The sequence below is a fragment of the Engystomops pustulosus genome, chromosome 5 (genome assembly GCF_040894005.1).
Source record: "Engystomops pustulosus chromosome 5, aEngPut4.maternal, whole genome shotgun sequence".
Taxonomy (NCBI): Eukaryota; Metazoa; Chordata; class Amphibia; order Anura; family Leptodactylidae; genus Engystomops; species Engystomops pustulosus.
Genome location: NC_092415.1, coordinates 38,039,385 through 38,061,321, shown reverse-complemented (window position 1 = coordinate 38,061,321; position 21,937 = coordinate 38,039,385). Strand labels below are relative to the sequence as shown.

General features: G+C 40.7%; 1 protein-coding gene across 5 annotated transcripts in view; it reads left to right on the top strand.

Annotated features, from left to right (window-relative positions):
- The window catches only part of LOC140132652 (uncharacterized), a 255,989-nt gene that overhangs the window by 31,317 nt on the left and 202,735 nt on the right, over positions 1–21,937 (top strand). For all 5 annotated transcript variants that reach the window (XM_072151669.1, XM_072151667.1, XM_072151668.1 and 2 more), the window contains 2 exons: positions 6,488–6,730; positions 7,253–7,483. In XM_072151669.1, the coding sequence (XP_072007770.1) occupies positions 6,488–6,730; positions 7,253–7,483 (474 nt within the window). The remainder of the gene's footprint in view (positions 1–6,487; positions 6,731–7,252; positions 7,484–21,937) is intronic.

The window sequence follows — 21,937 nt, the reverse complement described above, 5'->3', positions numbered from 1 at the left end:
CAAAAGCTGATTTAACACGTGTAAAAATTATTAAAATTAATGTGACACTACTTGAATTTTTCTTAAATTCAAAGTAATATCTTAAAAGTATTTGAAAAAGAAATGACAAAAAGCTATATCAATTGTTGTGTATTTTGTCACTTGCTTTTCCCTTTTTAAGATTGGAACACATATAAGACAAAAAGTCGCGGAACCCACAGATACTGGGCAACAAGCTCCTGTGTCTTGAGGACCTTTTCGCTATTTCTTTGACTTCTGCTATTTTTGGGATGGATTAGAGGTGCTTATACAGATTTTGGGCTACCAGGACTTGCTGAATTGCTCTTGTAGAGTTATGAAAGGGATCAAGTTTCAGGCTTCTGTGCTTGTATCTACAACCCCACAACCAGGGCTGCTTGGTTGGGAGCGTTGATTGACAGGTGTCAGTTCCCTTGTCTGAATTAGGTCTGTGTTCCTCTGATAAAGCTAGTTGGTGTCATCTGAACGTGTGTGTTAGTATGAGCTGTGATGGGTGAACCAGTTAAAACTGGGGGTGACACCCAGGAACTCTTTTGTATCAGCCCAATTCTGATTGAAGGTTTCTGGTTATTTCAGTCATTTTACACTTTGTATCTTTTTGTTATTGCTTTGCTTTGCTATTCGGTGTATCCGACCATTTTTATTTGACCATTCTCTTGCTATTTGATACTATGCCTCAGCACCATTTGGGATTTGACCCGGTTCTGTCTGACTTTGCTTGTCTGTCTATTATCTATTATTTGTCCCTCTGTGTTTGTCATCTCTCCTGGTGCGACCCCGCTATCCCTGACTTTTACCGCTTTTATGTATTTCTGAATCCTTGTGTGAACACTGGTCCGCTTCAGCGTCCAGCAGCTGCCAGACAAAATAAGTTTTCCCTCTCACCTTGCTGGGTCTCTCGGGGTCCATTAGCAGCTTCCTAGCCCCCAGGGACGTCACATGGTTATTTCGCCACCAATTACCCAGTCTTACAGCTTGTGCCAAGTCTGCTTGTAGTTGTGCTGTTTCCTGGACATGGGCATTTGGAGTCTTGGATTAGACTTCGGCTCATGGTCCACTTTAGACAGTAATACATGAATACTTACATTGATATTTTTAGTGAAACCGATCTCATGTTGACCCTTTCCACTACTCTCTATGCTCTATCCGTCAACTGATTCCAGTTGAAGTTGGCAACGTGTAGTTGATCCGCAGTGGTAGATATCTCAGCGTTAAACTGCTTAAAACCAGCAACTTCTAATTTACACAGTTTATGCGTAAAAGTATAATTGTTCTCTCGTCTGTACAATTTTCCATTATGCAGACTTCCCATTCATCAAGCTAAATGATAACATTGTGTGAGTGAAGTTGGCAGACTGGTATAAGGAATTCTACTCTTCCCAGATCCCTGGATTTTAGAAGTAGACGTGAGATCAAATGCCATGTATACATTCTAACATGTTTTACAGTGTGATGAGATAATCTCTACAACAAAGTTACTCCATGTGCTTCTCTTACTAAATCGTATAAACAAATGCATCTGATGAAGGTTCCTGACCTTCATTGTTATTATGGAAACTGTATGATGTCATTCTACCCATATAGACGTGCTTAAAGGGGGTATTCTGCTTAAAGGGGTTTTCATAATATGGGATCAGTGAGTGTGCACCGCTGTTGTAGAAGTACCTGCGGCATCGCTCCATACAGGACAGACCTTTTTATGGGAAAGATTCCAATTCACTTCTAAGGGACCTAAGGGTGTAGTATCTGTGAACCCCAATGGATACACTTCAGATAGACCTGCCTCCTTCCAGCTCCATCCTGTCCTTAGTGGCAACACTGCTCTCTGTTGAAGACTTTAGGAGATCCCTTATGGGGAGTTAAATAAACAATAGGCACACAGGAGCAAATCAAAAGATTTGGATCTTCTGGATGAGTTGACTTTCTAAAGATTACGGAAACTTTCATCAAAACTTCATAAATCAATAGAGCAGATGGTAGTGAACTTTGCAATATACTTTATTATTTGTCCTTCTTTTTCCTTTGCCTTTCATCTTTATTTAAGGGAATCTACCATCATAAATCCATCATGATAAACCAGGGGCACTTACTCATAGATCCAGGCACCGTGACTGTGGTAATCTTCTTATATTATCATGGTATTATGTTATCAATGGCTTCCTACCTTCTAAAATCAACTTTCCCCTTTCACTGTCTGCTGAAACTTCCTCTGTTGTGGTGAGATAACATCAGGCACAGGGAGGGGGAAGTGCACAAGGAGAAAGGGAGGGGCAGTGTTGACAGCCTGTGAAGCTGGTAACACCCCAAGAAGCCCTTCTGGCTAATTAGCATAATTGTAGAAGTTTTATTTTAGAAAGAAAGAGGAAATGGATAACACATATAAGGAGATTACCATAGTCACGGGGCCTGGATCTATGAGTAAGTGTCCCTGGTTTATTATGCTTGGTTTTGATGGTAAAGTTCCTTTAAGCTTTTTATGTAAATTGGCTTTCTGTCCTGTATCCACTGACAGCTGAGAGATTAAGGAGCCTGATAATGTATCAAATGACTTGACTCTTTACAGACAGTCCCCGTATAGCCTAGTCTCCTCAGAGAGCTGAATCATCAAGGGAAATCTTCTCTTGGTATGGAAAGAGTGAATCTTTAGCCTTCCGTATCTTTATGCCGTGTACATACTTCATATACACTGCTCACTGCAGGAGAAAGAAGAGCAGAAAATGGTCACAGGGAAGCTGCTTTATTTGATTAAGGATATTCCACTCAACAGCACTTAGCTTCAGACAGCGCCCTTGATATGTAGTAGTAATCAATCTTTAGTGCCAAGCCTAAGCTATATTAGATATATTTGGCCTGAACTTTACTTTTAGGGTTTTGAAGATCTGTTTTGGGTGATAGTTTAAAGTCTATAACACATTAAGGGTCTGGGGTCTAGAGCTGTGGACTTGGATGTGCGTTTGTTTAGAGAGTTTGGTATTGACTCTAAACTAGTGTCTGTATTAATTATAGGACGTGATGATGGAGTTATGGGTTGTATTTTGTTATTCAAGAATAGAAGGTATTTTTTATTAAGTGTATAGCCTTAGATTTAACCCCTTCCCGACATTTGACGTAATAGTACTGCATCGCGGGAGGTGCGTTCCCGCAAGATGCAGTACTATTATGTCAAACTTCTGACACCTATAGCTGACCCCTGCTTCTAACATCCGCGATCGCAGATTTCTCCGATTGTGGTTGTTAACCCCTAACACGCGACCGGGGGGTCCGTGGTTCCGATTGCAGCCCCGGGACTGCCAGTGCCCGGGGCTGCGCGATCTGCTTCCTGGTGCCGTGCTGTAAAACACTGAGCATGCGCATTACACAGTTTGTATTACACTATGTAAGGTGAAGAAAAGCTTGGACAAGTGATCAGTGGATCGCTTGTTCAAGCTAACCTCTTAAAGTGAATAAAAACAGTTAAAAACATTGAATTAAATATTGAATAAAATTTTTTTTTAATAAAAAGAATAAAAAAAAAGTTAAAGTCCCCTAAACACAAACATTCCTTATACACATGTAATAAATTAAATAAAACACAAAATCGCCTAAAAACCCACATATTTGGTATCGCCGCGTCCGTAACAATCCGTACAATAACTCAGAAACATTATTGGGCCCACTCAGTGAACGCTGTAAAAACAAAACACGAATGTTCTAAAAAGTTATGTGTGCCAAAATGGTACCAATTGAAAGGACAACTCAACACGTAAAAAATAAGCCCTGAACTAGCTCTGTCAACCAAAAATTATTAAAGTTACGTCTCCGAAAAGATGGCGATGCAAAAACAAATGAGATTTCCTCTATATTAGTTTTTTTCCAGTAAAATTGTAAAAATAAATGAAAAACTATATAAATGAGGTATCACCTTAATCATAGTGACCTATAGAATAAAGATAATATAGTATTTTTAGTGTACGCTGTACGACCCCCCAAAAATACGAAAAGAAAGTAAACCAAAATTGACAATTTTCTTTTGACCCATACATTCAAGAGTTAATAAAACCTCATCAACAAGCTAATGACCCACTAAAATAAAGTATTTGTAAAGTGCATCTCATGTCGCAGAAAATAAGCCCTTATATGTCCAAATTGCCAAAAAAAAATAAAGATTGTATAGCCAATAAAAAGTGACAATGAATAATCTTCTCTGAATGGCGCAGCTCCCCCCTCAATGCCCTGGTCTGTGCCCGTACAGCAGGTTACCACCACATATGGGGTATTTTTAAACACGGGAGGGATTGGGTATCAAATTTTGTGGAGCGTTTTGGTATTTTATCCACTGAGAATTTGTAAATTTTTTGAAAAACACATTAATTTAGCCAAAAAAAATTTACTTTCAAAATTGTATCCGATTTTGTTTTAACCCCTGTGAAACAATTAAAAGGTTAACAAACTTCATAAATGTTGTTTTACATATGTTGAGGTGTAGTTTCTATAATGGGGTCATTTACTTTTATTTAGGCCTCTCAAAGTGACTTGAAACCTGAGCAGGTCCCTCAATAGCAGGATTTTGCGTTTTTTATGAAAATGTGAAAAAATCGCACCTAACGTTCAAAGGCCCATAACATCCTACAAAAATTAGAGTATGCATAGAAAACCATGGCCACATAAAGAAGACATTTAGTGAATGTTAGTTATTAAGTTTTTTTTTGCTGTTATGACTATGTGTGGAAAAAGTAGAACATTTTGAAGTTCGAAAATCGAGAATTTTTTCCAAATTTTCACCAATTTTAAAATCACTTGGATATGTTAAAGCGTTTCAAAGTTATAACCATTTATAGTGACACAGGGCAGATTTGAAAAAATGGGCCGTGTCAGGAAAGTGAAAAGTGGCTTTGGCGTTAAGGGGTTAAATAGCATATTTGGTTGTATTTGGACGCGTGCTTGTTAATATGAATGAAACATCTAAAATGGGAACATCCCATGACCTTCTATATACGGTACAGTGACAAACTCACAAGACCTCACTTATAACTAAGTCTTTTCATTTCCAATTTGCGTTAAATACTAAACTTGTTTTTTTTTCTGATAACTATCAGAAGATTATAGATATACAATACATACACAGTCTATATCCTAACACCATTACCCCAGCATATTTCCTGCTCTACTCAAGGAAATAAACTTGACAAATGTTGGCTTTTGGCTTGGGATATCAAGACTGAATAACAAATTAAGGCGGTTTTACAAGTCAAATTGAAAGTGATAAAACAATATGCGCTGAGCTGCTCTGAATAAGCAGGATGTGGTATTTAATCAGCCTCTTTTAGAATAAAAAATTAGTACCTAAACAATGCGCCTTTATGTGTCGTTCTAAAATCTGATGAACAGAAAAGTCCTTCTTTTTCTTGTCCTTCCGCCATCGCCTTTATAGTCTGATCTCTTGTGGTAATGTATGCAACATAACTTCTCCCCATGATCTTCATCCTTCCTTTCTGGTTAATGGCATGCACACCCAGTCTTTCCCTTCTGCATATTAAACACTATTTATCTAGCTTGATGCTGATATATGACTACACTGGCTGTCATTGTTTTTCCTGTTATCTTCTTTTATCCTTTATCCTAGGTTACATAGTACATATTGTCATATCCCACCTAAGGGCTCATTCACACTGCCGTCTGCGGGGCCGTATATGCGGCCGCACGATCCGGGCTGCACGCCGCAATAAGATAGAGCAAGCTCTATCTTTCGGCGTGTGTGCGGCCGTGTGCCGCTGTTTTCTATGGAGGGAGGAGGGGTCACTTCCTCTCCAGCACATGGCGGTGTGCCCGCACGATGGACATACCACGTGCGTATGTACCCTAAGATAAGTCATAGTGTGTAGATGACACCTAAAATTGACAAAGCGTTAAGAGAGAGATCCATATTTCACTTGTTTGGTTAGTAATGACAGCATAAACTGAAACATATTTGCGATAAAAAATTCACATTAAGTGTTGGGTATGGAAAACAGTTCCTAAATAGGAACTTCTTATTGGTGAACTCTTCATGGTTAGTAATGTAAGGACAAAGAGACCTTATCGGGAGATGTCTGCTGCTCATTACTCTGTGGTTACTCTGATAAGCAGTGTAGCACTTGGATGATATGGGAACAGGGAGAAGAGCTATCAGGTTTGCGCTCCACCGACTTCTCCCTGCCTAACTTGGCTCGATTTGTCAGATTTTACCCTATTCGTGTAAACTAATACACCTGTCCATCCAGCCCATCTTGATGGACAGAGACTGGTAAGGAACCATCAGGATGATTACTTACCCGATTGCCAACTTTCTCATGAGCTAGGTTTTCTCTAAAATGTGTTTTATAGAAATCACACAGCTGTTTCCAGTGATTCCACGAGACCCGTGTCTCGTACATCATGAATGACCGACACTGTTTTAAAGTCAGTGAAACTTTTACAAACATATGACAGTGTAATACATTTTCTGTTTCAGATCCAGAACTACGTGATGATTGTAGAGAAACTTCAGAGTGATCTAGATCAAGCCAAACGTTCCCACACTGCTGACTTGGAGAGATGGAACCAAAAGGCTTCGCTCATGCAAAAGGATCTGATCTCTGAATCTACAGAACATCAAGCAGATCTTTTGAAAATTCAAGAGTGCAAGGATAAAATATCATCACTTGAAGAAAACTTAGAGCGTGCTGAAATGGCATACCAAGAAGCATTAAATAAGGTGCTGAGCCAGGCGTATTAGGATGCCATTATATATTGTAGGGTTCTCCTTTAGCTGTGAAAACTCTAGATCTGCTAAACCTCATATGTTGTGCTTAGTTTACACTCTTGTGAACCAACAGGAACACTTATTGGGGCAGATTTATAAATAGTATCCTAAGGTTAGACAGTGCGTAGTTCTGCACAAGATTCTTAGAAGTCTCTGGTGCTGGGTGATAAATCTGTCCTAGAATAAGACTGTCTAGTCATACTCTGCACCTCCTATTAGTTGACTTGCTTTGCGCTAGAAAACTAGGACAAAATTCCGTCGGGTAAGCAGTATTTTTGGCGCATGGACCTTTTTGGTTCTAGTCCACACCTCCTTTTTGTAGGCCTCACCCCATTGTCGAACTGTCATAAATGTGGTGCAGACAGTTTTTTTTTAGTGCAAACTACAAGACAATTCTGTCATAGACAGATACATGAATCTCCCCCATTTGTATAAGTTGGTGGCTGAAGTTATTTTCCATTATCCCGTTTCTAGATTGAATCGCAAGGAGAAACAATAAAAAAGCAAAGTATGGAAATGGAACAGCTACAGCAGCAAGTGCACATGCTAGAGAAAAATATACTCGAAACCCGCAACCAGACCAGAGCATCCGAGACTTCTCTCGAACAGTACAAGAAGAAATATCGAGCCACCGCGGATGCCTTGAAGTCTCTGGAGAAACACGTTGTTGGCCTACAGCAGCATGTGACCGAATCTACGAGCGAGGTAGGAAAACCATATACACATTGGGGGTTATTTATCATATGCTGGCACAGAGTTGTTCCTTTTCCCGTGACAGGTCAGTTTTGAACAGTTGCAGGGTGTAGTGAGTAGACGGGTACATGTAAGGAATGCCCCGTATTTGCCCACTCCAATGCCGGCTTTGCCCAACATCACACCACTACATGCTCCCTTAGTGTGGAGGAGGCATTAAAGGGGAACTCCAGAGATTATTTTGAGACTTGTACACCCAATAACTGACGTACAGTCACTAATAAATAACCCCCATTGTTTCAACATCTGTATTGGGGGCAGATTACAAAATCCCTCTCCATTATAATCTAAAATCTTCAGGAGACAAATCAAAGAACAACATTCTGTAAGTGAAATTGTATCATAGCAATTTCATCTCTTTCGATGTTGTTGACCTATCTATTCTGCTGATGGGAGTCCGAGAGCCGATACCGATCAACTGATTTCGGCACACAGAGAAGTCAAGCCCTGTTCTCTGTGTAGAAGGCAACACTTCACATGGTTAATAGGCTACCATTAACATAAAAAAAATCTCTCAGTCCTTATTATGGCCTGTTCTATGGATAGGTCATCAGGTTCTAAAAGGTGCAAAAGCGGTCACCAGATTTAACCCCATTAAATTCCTGGCCCTCTCAGGTAGGATATGACTTTTTTTATGAATTCTTTCTAGAATTCTCTCTTTTATGTGAAATCTTGCCCATTTACCTATTGAAAAATTACCTCTAAAGTCTTATTCAAATGAGCCTGAGATAAGTCAAGTTTAGAGGTTGCAGGCGGAGCGTCACTTTGGGTGCCTCTATGTCCTGTTCTATAGTGCCTAGAAACTTTTAGGGTTTGGTGTCATATTAAGAATAAGTATCTCATCTTTCAGATTGCATCAGACTTGTGGTTCTTTGTGCTAAAAGGCAGTTACAAAAGTCAGGAATTGGATTTCCATCTGCACCGTACATTTCCAACTATGTATTCAGCTGCCTGCATCTCTGACTCATAGTCATATATGATGCCAAAATAATAATAATATAATATGATGCCAAAAGCATATTTCTATTTACTATAGAACCGAAGATAGAGGCGGCTGAAGTCAAAACTTGACTCATCTCAGGCATAATATGACTCTTTTTTTTTTTTTCTGCTCCTTTTCACTTGACATTTTTTATAGGTAAATTGGCCAGATTTCACTTAAGAGGGAATTGTCGAAAGGGCATTTCATATCCTACCTGAGGGGGATAATAGTTTAATGGGGTAGAATCTGGTGCTCGATTCTCTTTACTATGTTCTTTAGGAAGTTTACAAAGGCGGATTATGTCTATGAAATGCATTTTCTGGTCTTATTTGTCCCTCTTGTGCTATCTTGTACCATCTCTCTTTAATGAGAAATGTTCAAAGTTCTGTACAAATCGCACCCTTCCTGGATTTAATTTTAACAGCAAATAGAAGAGTGAAATAAGTATTTGTGTCACGAACATATTTATACTGAACATGGATTTTTATACAATAAAGCATCTGAACTTTTTATTTAAGAAAGTGCTTTAGGACAACTGTAAATGAATGATGAAAGGCAGCGATGTTAGAAGAAAACAAAATCTGGAATTAATTCTTTTTTATCCGTAACAGATTAAAATAGTGTTTTTAACTTCTCCTACCATCGAAGCTCTGAGTAATACTGATCCTGTTCAGCCACATTGAGAACTAAAACCCATCTCTCCGGATGCCTGCTAGAAAAATAATTACTGGCCAAGATCAAAGATGACTTTTTAGAGGGAGAAAAAAAACATAACACGGAAATGTGCCTTGTCGTTTTTACTTTGTTAGAAAATAATCTGCTAATGACAAGGTAAAGGAGTGCCCTTGTGCAACCTTCTCCTCTTCCCCCGTACCTACCTGCCTTCATCATTGCCTGTGATTTCTCCAAAATGAGCCAATTGTAGTTACTACAGTTGATTTAGTGCCCGATGAAGTAATATAGTTATATATATATATTTTTTTCTCGGTTTATGTATCATTATATTTGAAGTAGTAAAAACCTGGTGCGTAAAGATGTGAAAGCGCGTGTAATGTTAAATAATAAGCATAAGAGATGTACATGCAGTATATGGTATCAGGAGTATTTGTTGGCAATTAGGTAATGTAGTAACTGCACTAAACTGAAAAAGCTTACAGGGAACCCATCATCAAGTTTTGACCATTAAAGGGAACCTGTCACCAGGAATGTCATTTTAAAAGCTGTTGCTGTGCCAATTTAAAAAATGCCTTAAAAATTTGTTACCTGGCTCCCTGCAAGCAGCATGCGGTGCGTCCCCTGGGAGGAGGCAGCTGCAGCCTGTGTGTGCCTGTGTCTGTCTTCTCTCCTCCACCCTGATCCTGCTCCCTTCTCCCTCCCCACTTCCCTGCTTGCTCAAAGCACAATGATAGGGAGGGAGGGAGAGGTCTGGTGTAGAGGAGAGAAGCACACAGGCTGCAGCTGACACTGCCCCCCAAACCCCCGGACGCACCACACACTGCTTGCAGGGAACTAGGTAATGTGAAATAAAGTTTTATAAAGCATTGAAATTATTCAAACTGTTGGCCAAGGCAAAACGGCATAGCTTAGCCTATTGGAACCAATCTTCTGCTAAAAATGATGTTTCTGGTGACAGGTTTGCTTTAAACATAATGACAGGTTCCCACAAAAGTTTTCATACTGTATAAAAATGCATAGCTAAGATCTAGCTAAAATCAGTTTTAAAAAAAAGTTCCTGGGACCACAAGGTTGTGTTTGCTCTTCTCTCAGTTCAGCTCCCTCATTACTACTCCCTCCTTCCCCCTCCCTTCGTTATGAAAGAGACATTGGCTGTGTGTGACTCGCTGTCGAGAATTACTGAGAGAGGGGGAATGAGGGAATTGAGAGAGAAGTTGGCTGTGTGTTAAGTTAAATCCCATGGTTTGTCCGAATCCATCGAATCGTCCGATGCCCCCTCCCCCCCCGGTTTGTGTTACATTAAAGCCGACGCGATAGCGCCAAAATCTGATCGCGTGTGACACAATGCCCTTCTAAATCCCTGTCCCGGCGGTGCGATCTACGAAAAGTCAGAAAACCCAAGAATATTGATGCAGGGGAATGAGTAAGGTGAGTATTTTTTATGGAGTTCGGCTGCGAAAGGGGACATTGGAAGCAGAGGGTGGGGGCAGCTAAAGAAAAGGGACATGAGAGGAAGGCATTATGCTGGAAAGAAGACAAGGGAGGGAGCATGCTCCAGGAAAGAGGACAATATAAGTGGGGGGTGCTTCTTCAAGCAATAAGACAAATTAAACTAGACACGCAGGGAGTTATGGTGGGGCATGCAAACATACATTTTTGTCTATGAAACTATGACACCAGACCGCGCCCCCTCCATCCACCCGCCGGAAAATTTATAGTTTACAGCCGGTTCCTGGGCAAAAAAGTTTTGAACAATTTGTAGAATAAATGCATTTCTAGCATCAGGTTTGGTAAAGAAATCCGCGGATTAGAAATAAGGAAGAGTAAATCAGCATCTAGAATCCTTAGCATTTAGAAATTTGGTTTGTTATCTAGATAGAAGAATGTAAGCTGTGGGATGGACATACAGTACTTTTATGTGTTAATCCCTTCTTCCTGCTCAATTCTTAGGTCAGTGGCACAAAGTGGGATGGGGAAAGTGCTGAGGGAGCAGGTGAGAAGGTAGAAAGTGTAATAGCCTGTTAGCATAACTTCAAAAGTTGATGTTCGAAGGAAGGAGGCCATGGATAACAAATATAAGAATATTACCCTCCTATGAAACTGACCAGAAACCAAGTGTAAACAAGCTTCGGACTCATAGGGCTTATCAGCACATGCAGAGGAGGCAGCCATTGCAGCAATGAGGTAATCTGAGGGGGATAGCAAAGAAACTACTAAATATAGGTAGCAAAGATAATAGGCAAAGTGGTTTTACTTCCCAAGAGCTATTTATTTGTGAAAAAAAAACTTTACAGTTACTCTTTTAAATTTCAAGTTTGACCTAAGCTTAATTTCCATTGTGGGAAAAATACTAGAAGGGTTAGTAAAAGACTACATACATGAGTATGTATGAAAAGATTTGGGATCTAAGCAGAGTATAACACCCTATCGAGGGCTAAACACATGCAAAACAGTCAATGCAATAAGAAAGAAAAAGCATGTGTTACATAGCCAAAAAACACAATTTTATTTAAATAATCAACAAAGACATAGAACAACAAACATCCAAAGAGCAGAAAATAAAAGCATTTAAAAAGGATGCAGGACTATGCATCCATGTTGAAGAATCACCTGGAGCCTGACACCTGATACTGTCAGGTCCTCCAGACCTGAGCCCCCCACCCAAAAGAAAAGATCCCACAAACTGGTAAGAATGTATAATTGCCGGGTGGCCGGGTATGTAGGTATGTGAGCTGCAGTGGGGTTCGTGGGATGTCTTTGTTGATTATGTCTTTGTTGATTATTTAAATAAAATTGTGTTTTTTGGCTATGTAACACATGCTTTTTCTTTCTTATTGTACATACATGAGTATGTGACATCATATAGAATAATAAGTGACAGCCAGCATGGGTTTACTAAGGATAGAAGTTGTCAGACTAACCTGATCTTCTTCTATGAAGAGGTGAGCAGATGCAAGGATGGAGAAGCCGCTGTGGATATTGTTGTCATGGTCTTTGCATTTGACATTGTCCCTCATAGACGCCTTATGGGTAAAATGAGGTCTATTGGTTCGTCAGAAATCATTTGCATTTGGATTGAAAACTGGCTGAAGGATCGTATCCAGAGAGTTGTGGTCAATGATTCCTACTCGGAATGGTCACCAGTTATGAGTGGTGTACCCCAGGGTTCTGGGTTCGGCCCACTATTATTTAATATATTTATGAATGACACCAAGCTATGTAGTGTATTACAGTCTATGCAGGATGTTCATAGGCTGCAGGGTGACTTGGACAAACTGAGTGTTTGGTCATCCACTTGGTAAATGAGGTTCAATGTGGATAAATGTAAGGTTATGCACCTGGGGGTTAATAATCCAAAGGCAACATATGTCCTTGGGGGAGTAAATCTGGGAGAGTCCCTTGTTGAGAAGGACCTGAGGGTTAAATAAAGATTAAATAACAGTATGCAATGTCAATCAGCCGCCTCTAAAGCCAGCAAGATCTTGTCATGTATCAAAAGTGGTATGAACTCCCAGAATAGGGATGTAATATTACCGCTGTACAAGGCACTGGTTCAGCCTCACCTGGAATATGCTGTCCAGTTCTGGGCTCCGGTCCATAAAAAGGATGCCCTGGAGCTGGAGAGGGTTCAATGAAGAGCCACAAAAATGATAAGGGGTATTGAGGGTCTCAGTTATGAGGAAAGATTAAAACAACTAGATTTATTTAGTCTGGAAAAGAGACGACTACGGAGAGACATGATTAATTTATATAAAAATAAGAATGGTCCATACAGATAAATAAAATTTAAAGGGGGCACTGTCTGCATATGGAGAAAACAAGGTTTAATCTGTAGAGGCGACAGGGCTTTTTTACTATGAGAACTGTCAATCTGTGGAATAGCCTGCCTCAGGCGCTGTTCACAGCAGGGACAGCAGAGAGCTTCAAGAAGGGTCTAGACGCCTCTTTACACCTAAATAACATTGGCGGTTATGTTATATAGAATTGTTTCCCTAATTCCCTTCCTCATCCAATCCTTTACCTTCCTTGGTTGAACTTGATGGACATGTGTCTTTTTTCAGCCATATAAACTATGTAACTATTGACCACCACAATTTCTTCAATGTACCACCTTCTCGATGCAGTCCAGTGATTTTGCTCTGGTTCATTTACATGCAGCAAATATGCATCAGATAGATCCCTCCCAAGCTGATGGTCAAATTTTATAAATGTGCCTTGTTTCGGAAGTTTTTTAGGAAGACTTGCTGCTATGAGAGACAAAGTCTCTTCTTGTGTTTCTATGAATGGCTGAAGTTGTTTATTTCTGTTTCCTCCTTTTATTATGTCAAGTAACGTAACCACTCTGCTACCAGAAGACCCAACAGACTGCACATATGCCAAGTCCCCAGCAGCAAGATTTTTTTCCCTCCTGCACATGGCACAGTTGTTTGTTTCTGAAATAATGCTGGCTGCCATCCAAGCTGTTGATTCCACACATGGAATGCGGAGCCTGGCCACGTGCCAAGCCCTAGCGCGCCTTCTGTGTAATGAGCGCTGAATTAAGCATCGGTGCCTGAGGAAGTGTGTTGTGGGGTAGCTCTGCCTGGAACATCGATAGGAACAAAAAAGTTAATTACTGTTCGCTGCCATTGTGTCCGATACGTCATTACATTTATATGCCTGCTAATTATAGCTAAAACAATTGAGGAGATCTTAGCTAATTGGAACACTCGAGGGACCCGAGACACATGCCAAGAATCACTTGGGCACTGTTAGAACCAGTCAAGAGAGTTGGCTTTGTTTCATATTGTCGTGTAATTGAGACATCTGAAGAGAATAACAGGTTTTGGATAGTAAATGAGCGCCGCATAATTTTTGCTTTGGGTTTCTTTTGTAGCGACGAATTTAATCAGATTACATTTATAACCGTAATTAATTTTATCAGCTGCTAACTAACGTTTCCAGGGCGTCGTTGACTGACCACATTAGAAAGTACAACAATCTATGTGTTATTGTACTCGTCTTTACGGGCCAAGCAATAAAGCTGTTACTATGGGGTTTTTCCGCCCTTTTAAGTGTATTCCAAGGGATTTGAAGTCAATTTGTCCAGGATGTACAGTTATTCCATTGACCTTAGTATATGCCAACGTTCAGATCAAAGGAATGTTACAGGGAAATCTCTCTAGATGACCACCCCTTTGTCAAGACCACATTTCCTTTTTCCACATTTTTCCAGATTTTTTGTTGACCCTTGTGTTATGCATGCAGGCCTACAAGAAGACCTCTCAATGTAGTCATGGGTGGTAGTCTCAAGACGTTTTAAGTAGAGACATATTTGATAATGCAATTGATCATTTTTTACAGAATTAGGGGCACCGTAATTTCACAGAAAAATTTGTTCCATATTGGGGTAGGGAATGCTTATGCAATTAAAGGGATTGAGCCAAGTTTGTTGTTAATCTGACTAGTAGGTTTCAAACTGGTTGGGCCCCCATTCATAGTATTGGATGGATCAATTAGTGGGAACAGGACCCCTAAGGAAATTTTAGAAATTGCCTAGCTCAGCGCTCTGTCTGAGCTTGGTGGAGGTAGCCAAGTTCCATACTTGGCACTTTATAACTTTATCGTAGTTTTGGATGGAGTCCCCACCAATCAGACCTGTTATTTCCTGTTTTGTAAATAGGGGGAATTTAGTAAATACCTTTAAGGCTTTAATTAGTAATTTAAAGGGGTTTAATTACTGATGTCAGTGAACCAAAAGGGGCACAAAAAAGGGTGAAAAAGCCCATTGAAAAAAAGATTGGTTTTCTCTTCCTGGCTTCAGTGATTTTTCACTGCTACCTTACTGAACCAATCAGTATGTGTCTGTAAGCCAAAATGGGTTCAGTGAGAATTCACTGATGTGAAAAATAACGGCAATGTGAATCCTCCCTTCATCGATTGAAGACTGGAAGCAGACATCTCTTTTTGTAGTGCTGTGGCCATATGTACTTACTGTAGGCGCACTTTAATAAGATCTTCTCCTGCAATGAGTCTGCATGGTCGCTACAGAGGTTTCTGCTTCTCAAATGATCTGTAATGTCAAACTGCTCATCAGTGGGAATAGTGGGTGCTGTACCATAACCAGTCGACATAACACCTCATACATCTCAAAAACGGAGGTAGTCTTTCAGTGAGTAGAAAATACTGTGATGGACCTTGTGTTAGTGGAGCCCTCACTTTTTTCCTTTGGATATCGTACAGATACAGGCAGTCGCCAGGTGATGCACAAGATAAGTTGTTTAGGTTTGTACTTACCATATATACTTGAGTATTAGCCAACTCTGCTTGAACTCGAATCTATAAAAATATTAACAATGTACTCACTTTTTGGACGCCCCCACAGGTCCCCTTCTTGTTCCGGCTGCTCTGTCTCCTTCTTTGTGTCCTTCAGGTCCTCTTTGTGTTCCTGCAGCTCCTCTTCGGGTCCCCTCGCAATGCTGGCAGTGCACAAACAATGATGTCGGCAAGTGGCTGGCGTTATTTTGTGCTGGCCATGCACGAGGACCCGGAGGACACAATGACAGAGCCAGAGCAACCAAAGCATGAAGAGGACCTGCGGGGGCGTCGGAAATGTGAGTACAGTGTTATTTTTTTTAATATGCTTGGGGCTAAGAACGGCTAGCCCATTTGAAACGCGTTGGCCAAGACTACTTACTGTGGAATTTTAATATCTGCCTAAATAAAGATAATAAGTGATTCCTGACAAGGCTGGATATCGGAATTTTTTCAATGGTTTATGCGGCCCGAGCAGAGGGCCATACTAGGACACTCACTTGGCTGGAAGGTGAGCTGAATTTCTACCTTTACTATGTTTGGGGCAGGGGCTGGCTAGCTGTATACTTGGGGGCAGGGGCTGGCAGGCTATGTACTGGGGCTTACCTTGCCTATCAGGAAGCTGAAGGTGTGGCTGAGCTAGAAGAACATGAAAATCCATAGATGGTGAGTCAACTTTAAAAACTGACCGTGAAACTTTACAGGCATGTGGAGGAACAATATAGGGATAGTTGTACTGCTTTATAATAGCTGTTTTCTTTTTTTTTTCTTTTTTTTCCCCAAGCTTTATTGGTTACAACAAATCTACAATCTGTATATAATACAAAAAAACAGTAAAAAAGTATAGATATCTAGAAAACCTAAGTACAATCTCAATTTACCAATAACCAGTAAAAGTAAAGTAAAATCAACCGAATACTCAAATATCCATATTCTTTACTCTTCCTATAAACCAATAATCTTTACCCCCCCTCCCCCCTTGTGGCTAGAAAGTTTTCAAAGATATGTTTCATTAGTGTGGGTAAGTTTATCTGACATATTTGCTTTAATGGGCAACATTTGAAAAAGGGGACTGTGGTCTGCACTAGTGGCGTATGTACCAGCTGAGACCGGAGAATTAATCTTGTTGTGGAGCAAGACAGGCCTCCTTATCTACCACCTGCAGTGTGAATATGTGTCTTTGGCTTTCAGATCTAGAAGGGTCATTATCCAAAGCAGGAGCTGGTCAGCAGGACACTGACCGGGCCCATATAGGCAGCAGGCTCATACGTGTTCCTGTTATGTTTTCCTAAAGCATAAGGGAAATCCCTGATGCAGGTTAGGAATTAGCCTTTGACGTCTGTAAGGCTCCTTTTTCTGTTACATAGTGATGCTCAATATGAAATCTGTTTATTTCATTGCTTAGTAAATGTTCTATAACTGATTATGACTGCTACATTTTTTCCCCCTACCCTTTACCAGTTGCTTATCCCCCAAATCCCCCTAGATATTTGATTGTTTCGCATAATGTGATCTATTATTAAAATACATAAAATACTGAGCGATTAAAGTGCCAACCAATAATAAACTTTATATTTAAGTGCATGTAAAATAATTGCTTTCTAATCCCTCAGTCCCTCTCTCCAAGCATTGTGCTTGTGATTGTCGATACACATCTCACTGTATTCAACTATTCAACTAGTCCCCATTGTATTCCTGATTAAAAGTTGTAATTAGAATCACAGTGAGCTCTCTGTATTTCTTTTCACTCCTTCTAACTGCAATCATTGTCTTTAAATACTCATTATTTAATAAATGTATACTACTTGGTTGGTGAGGAGGGGGCAATCAACTTTAGTAATAGGTGGCCATAGTGCAGCCTCATTTATAACTTCAACTACAGCAGTGCAGACCATCCCTGCGGGAACTCTCCACTTCACATTGCAGATTTCTACAACACCCATTTGTACTGAAGACCTTTACTGGAGCAACTTAAAAACATAGGGGGATATTTATCAGGGCCTCTACACCATGTCAGTGGCTTAGAAGCCCTGAAATAATTGCAAAAGCTAGCTTATTGCTAGCTCTTGCGATTATTTACCCCAATCCGCCACCTTTAGGCCAGTGGGCTGTGAGGGAGTGTCCCGACAAGTGGTTTTACTGTCCCCTCACCTGCACTCTTGCTGCAGCCAGCGAATTTTCACATGGCCAGACAGGGCCTGGCGTAGAAATAAACGCTGCGCAGGACACTGTCGGATACATCAAGAGGCTGGAGCCTCTTGATGTGTCGGGCTGCGAAAGAGCAGTGGCGGGGCTATCATACGCCAGCGCACAAGCAATATCCAGCATAGTGTGTACCCCCAGTTATATTTCCGTTATTGGAGAAATTCCAACTTGAACAAAAAGTGATTCGGATAACGCAAATATGCATTAAAGGGGTTTTCTTGTCCAAAGAAGTTGTTGTATGTTTTCTGTATCACTTGCAGCTTGGGTTTCTACCATAACCCATAGCACAGACCAACTGCTAATCAATAACTGACCAACATTGGCATTAGTTCAGTTGGTTTGCACTAAGAATTCAAGAAAAAAATGGATAGAATTTTCCCTCTTAAGTCACTTGTAGATACCCAATGCACCCAAATCCGTGCTAAAGTAAATTATGTGTAAATATACCCTTAGGCCTTATTTGCCTTGTTGTCATCTGGACCGGATCCCGGGTGAGCACAGAGCCCGGTGGTAGAAGGGATGGGCAGTGAGCACACCCTCCCCTCTCCTTTGAAAGACGAGTGGCCACACTGCAAATCTGCCCAAGTATGGGATATGTCCTATATTTTGCGGCACATCGCCCAGCTCGGTCATGGTGCGGTGAGACACTGGGGGTCATTTACTAAGGGCCCGATTTGCGGTTTCCCGACGTGTTATCTGAATATTTCAGATTTGCGCCGATTTTCCCTGAATTGCCCCGGGATTTTGGCGATTGTTGCGTATCGGCGCTGGCATGCACGCAACGGAAATCGGAGGGCGTGGTTGTAAAAAACCAGCCGGATTTGGAAAAACCGCTGCATATAAAAAAAAAAAAAAGTGTCGCTGGAAACACTCTTACCTGCACCCAGCGGAGGACGGTGAAGTTCAGTGCAATCTGATGAACTTCAGCGCAGCAGTGACACCAGTGACACCAGCTTTTGATGCAGTAGGAAGGATAAGTCTATCTTTATATTTCATTCTTTTTGAATCAGCAGTCATACTACTTACTTTTGTGCTTTCTGTGATTCTTAATTTACATGTGTGAGCTCTGCTGAATAGGAGGAGCTGTAGCCAGAGATTTATGATTCATCCTGCTCCCTTCTCACCCTCTTCCTCTGTCTGTCAGGGGGATGGTGATAGTGAGAAAAAAAGGCACAGTGGGTGATGCCATTAGGATGGAGTGAAGGAGTAAGAAACAGGAAGTTGTGTACATATGCAGAGGGCAGCATGGTGAGAAAAGGGAAAGGGTGAAGCTCTCTTAGAAGGCAAAGGTACAGCTACATATAAAGGCAGAGGCTTGTCTAATGAATAATAAAGAAGTGAATTTAAAATAGACCAAATACTTTAAATAAGGAAGAAGAGCAGGGGGAAAAGAAGGAAGATAGTTGTTTAATAAACTATTATTCAAAGTTCACTTTTAACTTTTTCAAAGTTAAGTGATACTTTAAGATTTACCTCCTATACACCTCAAGCAACCTTTGCCACGGCTCCCATGACAAGTCATTGATAGAAATTGCCATTACAATGCAACTAATGTGGACTTACAGTCCCTGTACTGCCGATCATGTGGTCTCTCTGCTGTTCGACTTCGGTGCTCAGACATTTATTCTCTATCCATAGGGGGTAACTCCCTTTAAGGATACTTTGGCTAACTACACAAGAGGCAGTGGAAAGCCACATATGACTCTCCAGCCACGCTGTTGGGGGCTGCTGCATTACATAATTTGGATGCGACTTGCAACACCCATGTGTGACTATTCACCATTGTCTAAATTGCAATGTCCCATTATGAATTATGGTCTTGGGTGAATATTGTGAGGGCCGGGGCTGCATCGCCTCTCGTTTGGCTCAGTAGCTAAAGCTTTAATGTGCATTTCTAAACCGTATCTATGAAATATATTCTTACTGTAAAAGTGTATGCCTATGAAATCCAACCTCCTGCTACTATGCAGCCGGCTAGAAGCGTGTCTCGCTTTCCTTCTGTTATGCCAAATTGAGTTTAAATTAAAAGTGGGAAGATCAGCAATGTTTGCAGCAGACACATCTCCAGTTATCTCCCGAATTAAAATAAATGCCCTTCAAAGAGCCACAAATATTTTGAGTTCTTTCCATCTCTGTTTAATTTGAGTTAATCCCCCTTTAGCCAGATCCCTGTGAATAGTTCCTCTGTGTCAGTTTTCTGCTGCACTTAAAACCATAGCAGTCATATACTCTCTCAGTTTTCCCTTTTCCATGAAATATAATTGCCTAAGCATTTTAGTGAAGCTCAGATTTCCCAGTCTCTTGGTCATCTCGGTTATTCTCCTACGCACGTAATTAGACATACAACTTCAATTAAGAAAAATGGCAGACATGACGGCGAGAAGCGCACAAATAACACAGAAAGAATGAGCTTTACTTTAAAAACTAAAGTCATTTGAAGTCGAATTTTAACCAGAACGCGCCCAGTGTTGTGCCCGCTGTGTAGAGCCATTCGGTTCTCTATGTTTTCTATTGTTCTCAATGAAAATGTTGTGGCTTTAGTTGACAAATTTTTTTTTAACTGACGTCTTTTCAATGATCAGCCACATGTCCACTTTCCTAAAACCACTAATCCACAGAGAGAACGTATCCAGCAAGATTCCATAGGAAGCTCTCGGATTCTGCAGTTCTTTCCCATTGCTTCTTACAGAGCGGGAAATAAGTATCTGATACTCTGACGATTTAGCAAGTTTTACCATCCTACAAATAAATGGAGTGCTCTGTAATTTCCATCACTTCAACTGTTAGGCTGCATTTACACGACCATATGAAAATAGCCGTATGCTACCCGTACCGTACCTTTTTTTACGGGTTACATTCATTTCAATAAACAGGATGTCCAACCGTTTATATTGCTGTTGTTAACACTGTACCATATATTAACCATACAAAAATATAGAGCATGTCCTATTTTCTCCCGTATTTCGGTGCCGTAATCCCTAGAAGTCTATGGGGCGTATAAAATACTGGTTACATACGTGCTGCTAACGGATGAAAAACGTCATTTATATACAGTCTCATAGAGCACAGAGATATGGGACCGGAGAAATCACACGTTTGTGTGAATGCAGCCTTATAGCTCTATTATAAAATGAAAAACATAACTTAATATTAGGTACAGAAACTTAGGTAGGAGGTTTCCTGTAGTTCTTGACGAAGTTTGCACACATCGCAGCCAGGATTTTGGGGCCACAACACCATACGAATTTTCGCCAGATCCTTCATGGTTGTCAGATTTTTAAATACCACAATAATGGTGTACACTGGTTGTATGCAGTGTAGCATTGTATGCCAGGGATAGATGCACCAGCCTCCTAATGTGTTTGGCGGTGCCAGGGGGGTGGGCATATGGCAAATATTTCCTGTTGTGCCACCATGTTTTCCCTTATATTTTTAATAAATTGGCCCTGACTTATGGCAAGCGGTCTCTTACAATCCGACCCCTGGTTTGTACTATAGTGTATATATATATATATATATATATATATATATATATATGAATGACAATTATGCAATTTGAACACATCCATAGATTTTGTGTTTGCGCCTTAGTGTCTACATGTTTTTGCTACTGTCTTTGTGATTCACATTTCAGAACCGGGGACTGGGTCCTGGGGCATATCTACCGCGCAGTTAACGTTCTCACTACAGATCTGCGCCTACAGAAGAAATAATGAATTCTAACTAGGACACGCTATGTCATACATAATGGAAGCAAAGTCTTGAACCTGACCGGTTTTCTAGGGAAGCCGTGATGTACTTTCTGTTGGCGCCTCGTCTTTTCCCTCAGTACTTGTCTCCAGGTTTCCGTCTTTTTCTCTCTTCTGCTTGTTATATGTGCCATCAGGAACAATGGCTTTCTTTTCTTCGTTATTTGTAGAAAAGTTCTCTTATGCAAAGGGAGCGATGTTTGAAGCCGATGTATTCTTCAGTGTTTATGTTAAAGAACTCACTTTTGGCAGAAGCTTTTAAAGGGTCCTTTCAAGTGTACAAAGGCATTTATGAGAAGTGTCTGTCAGCCAAGGTGGTGTCACTTGCATCATTAAGCCGTCTGCCCATCTAAGGCCATGGACTGGCTGACAGCTATGTGCATGTGCCATACAACCTTATAGCTTCTCCTCATGCGTGTCCAACATATGGGCTCTGCTGCCTGGAGACCGCGGAGACTACATGCTCATATCAAGTGCACTTGTATTGTTTACCCAGAGCAG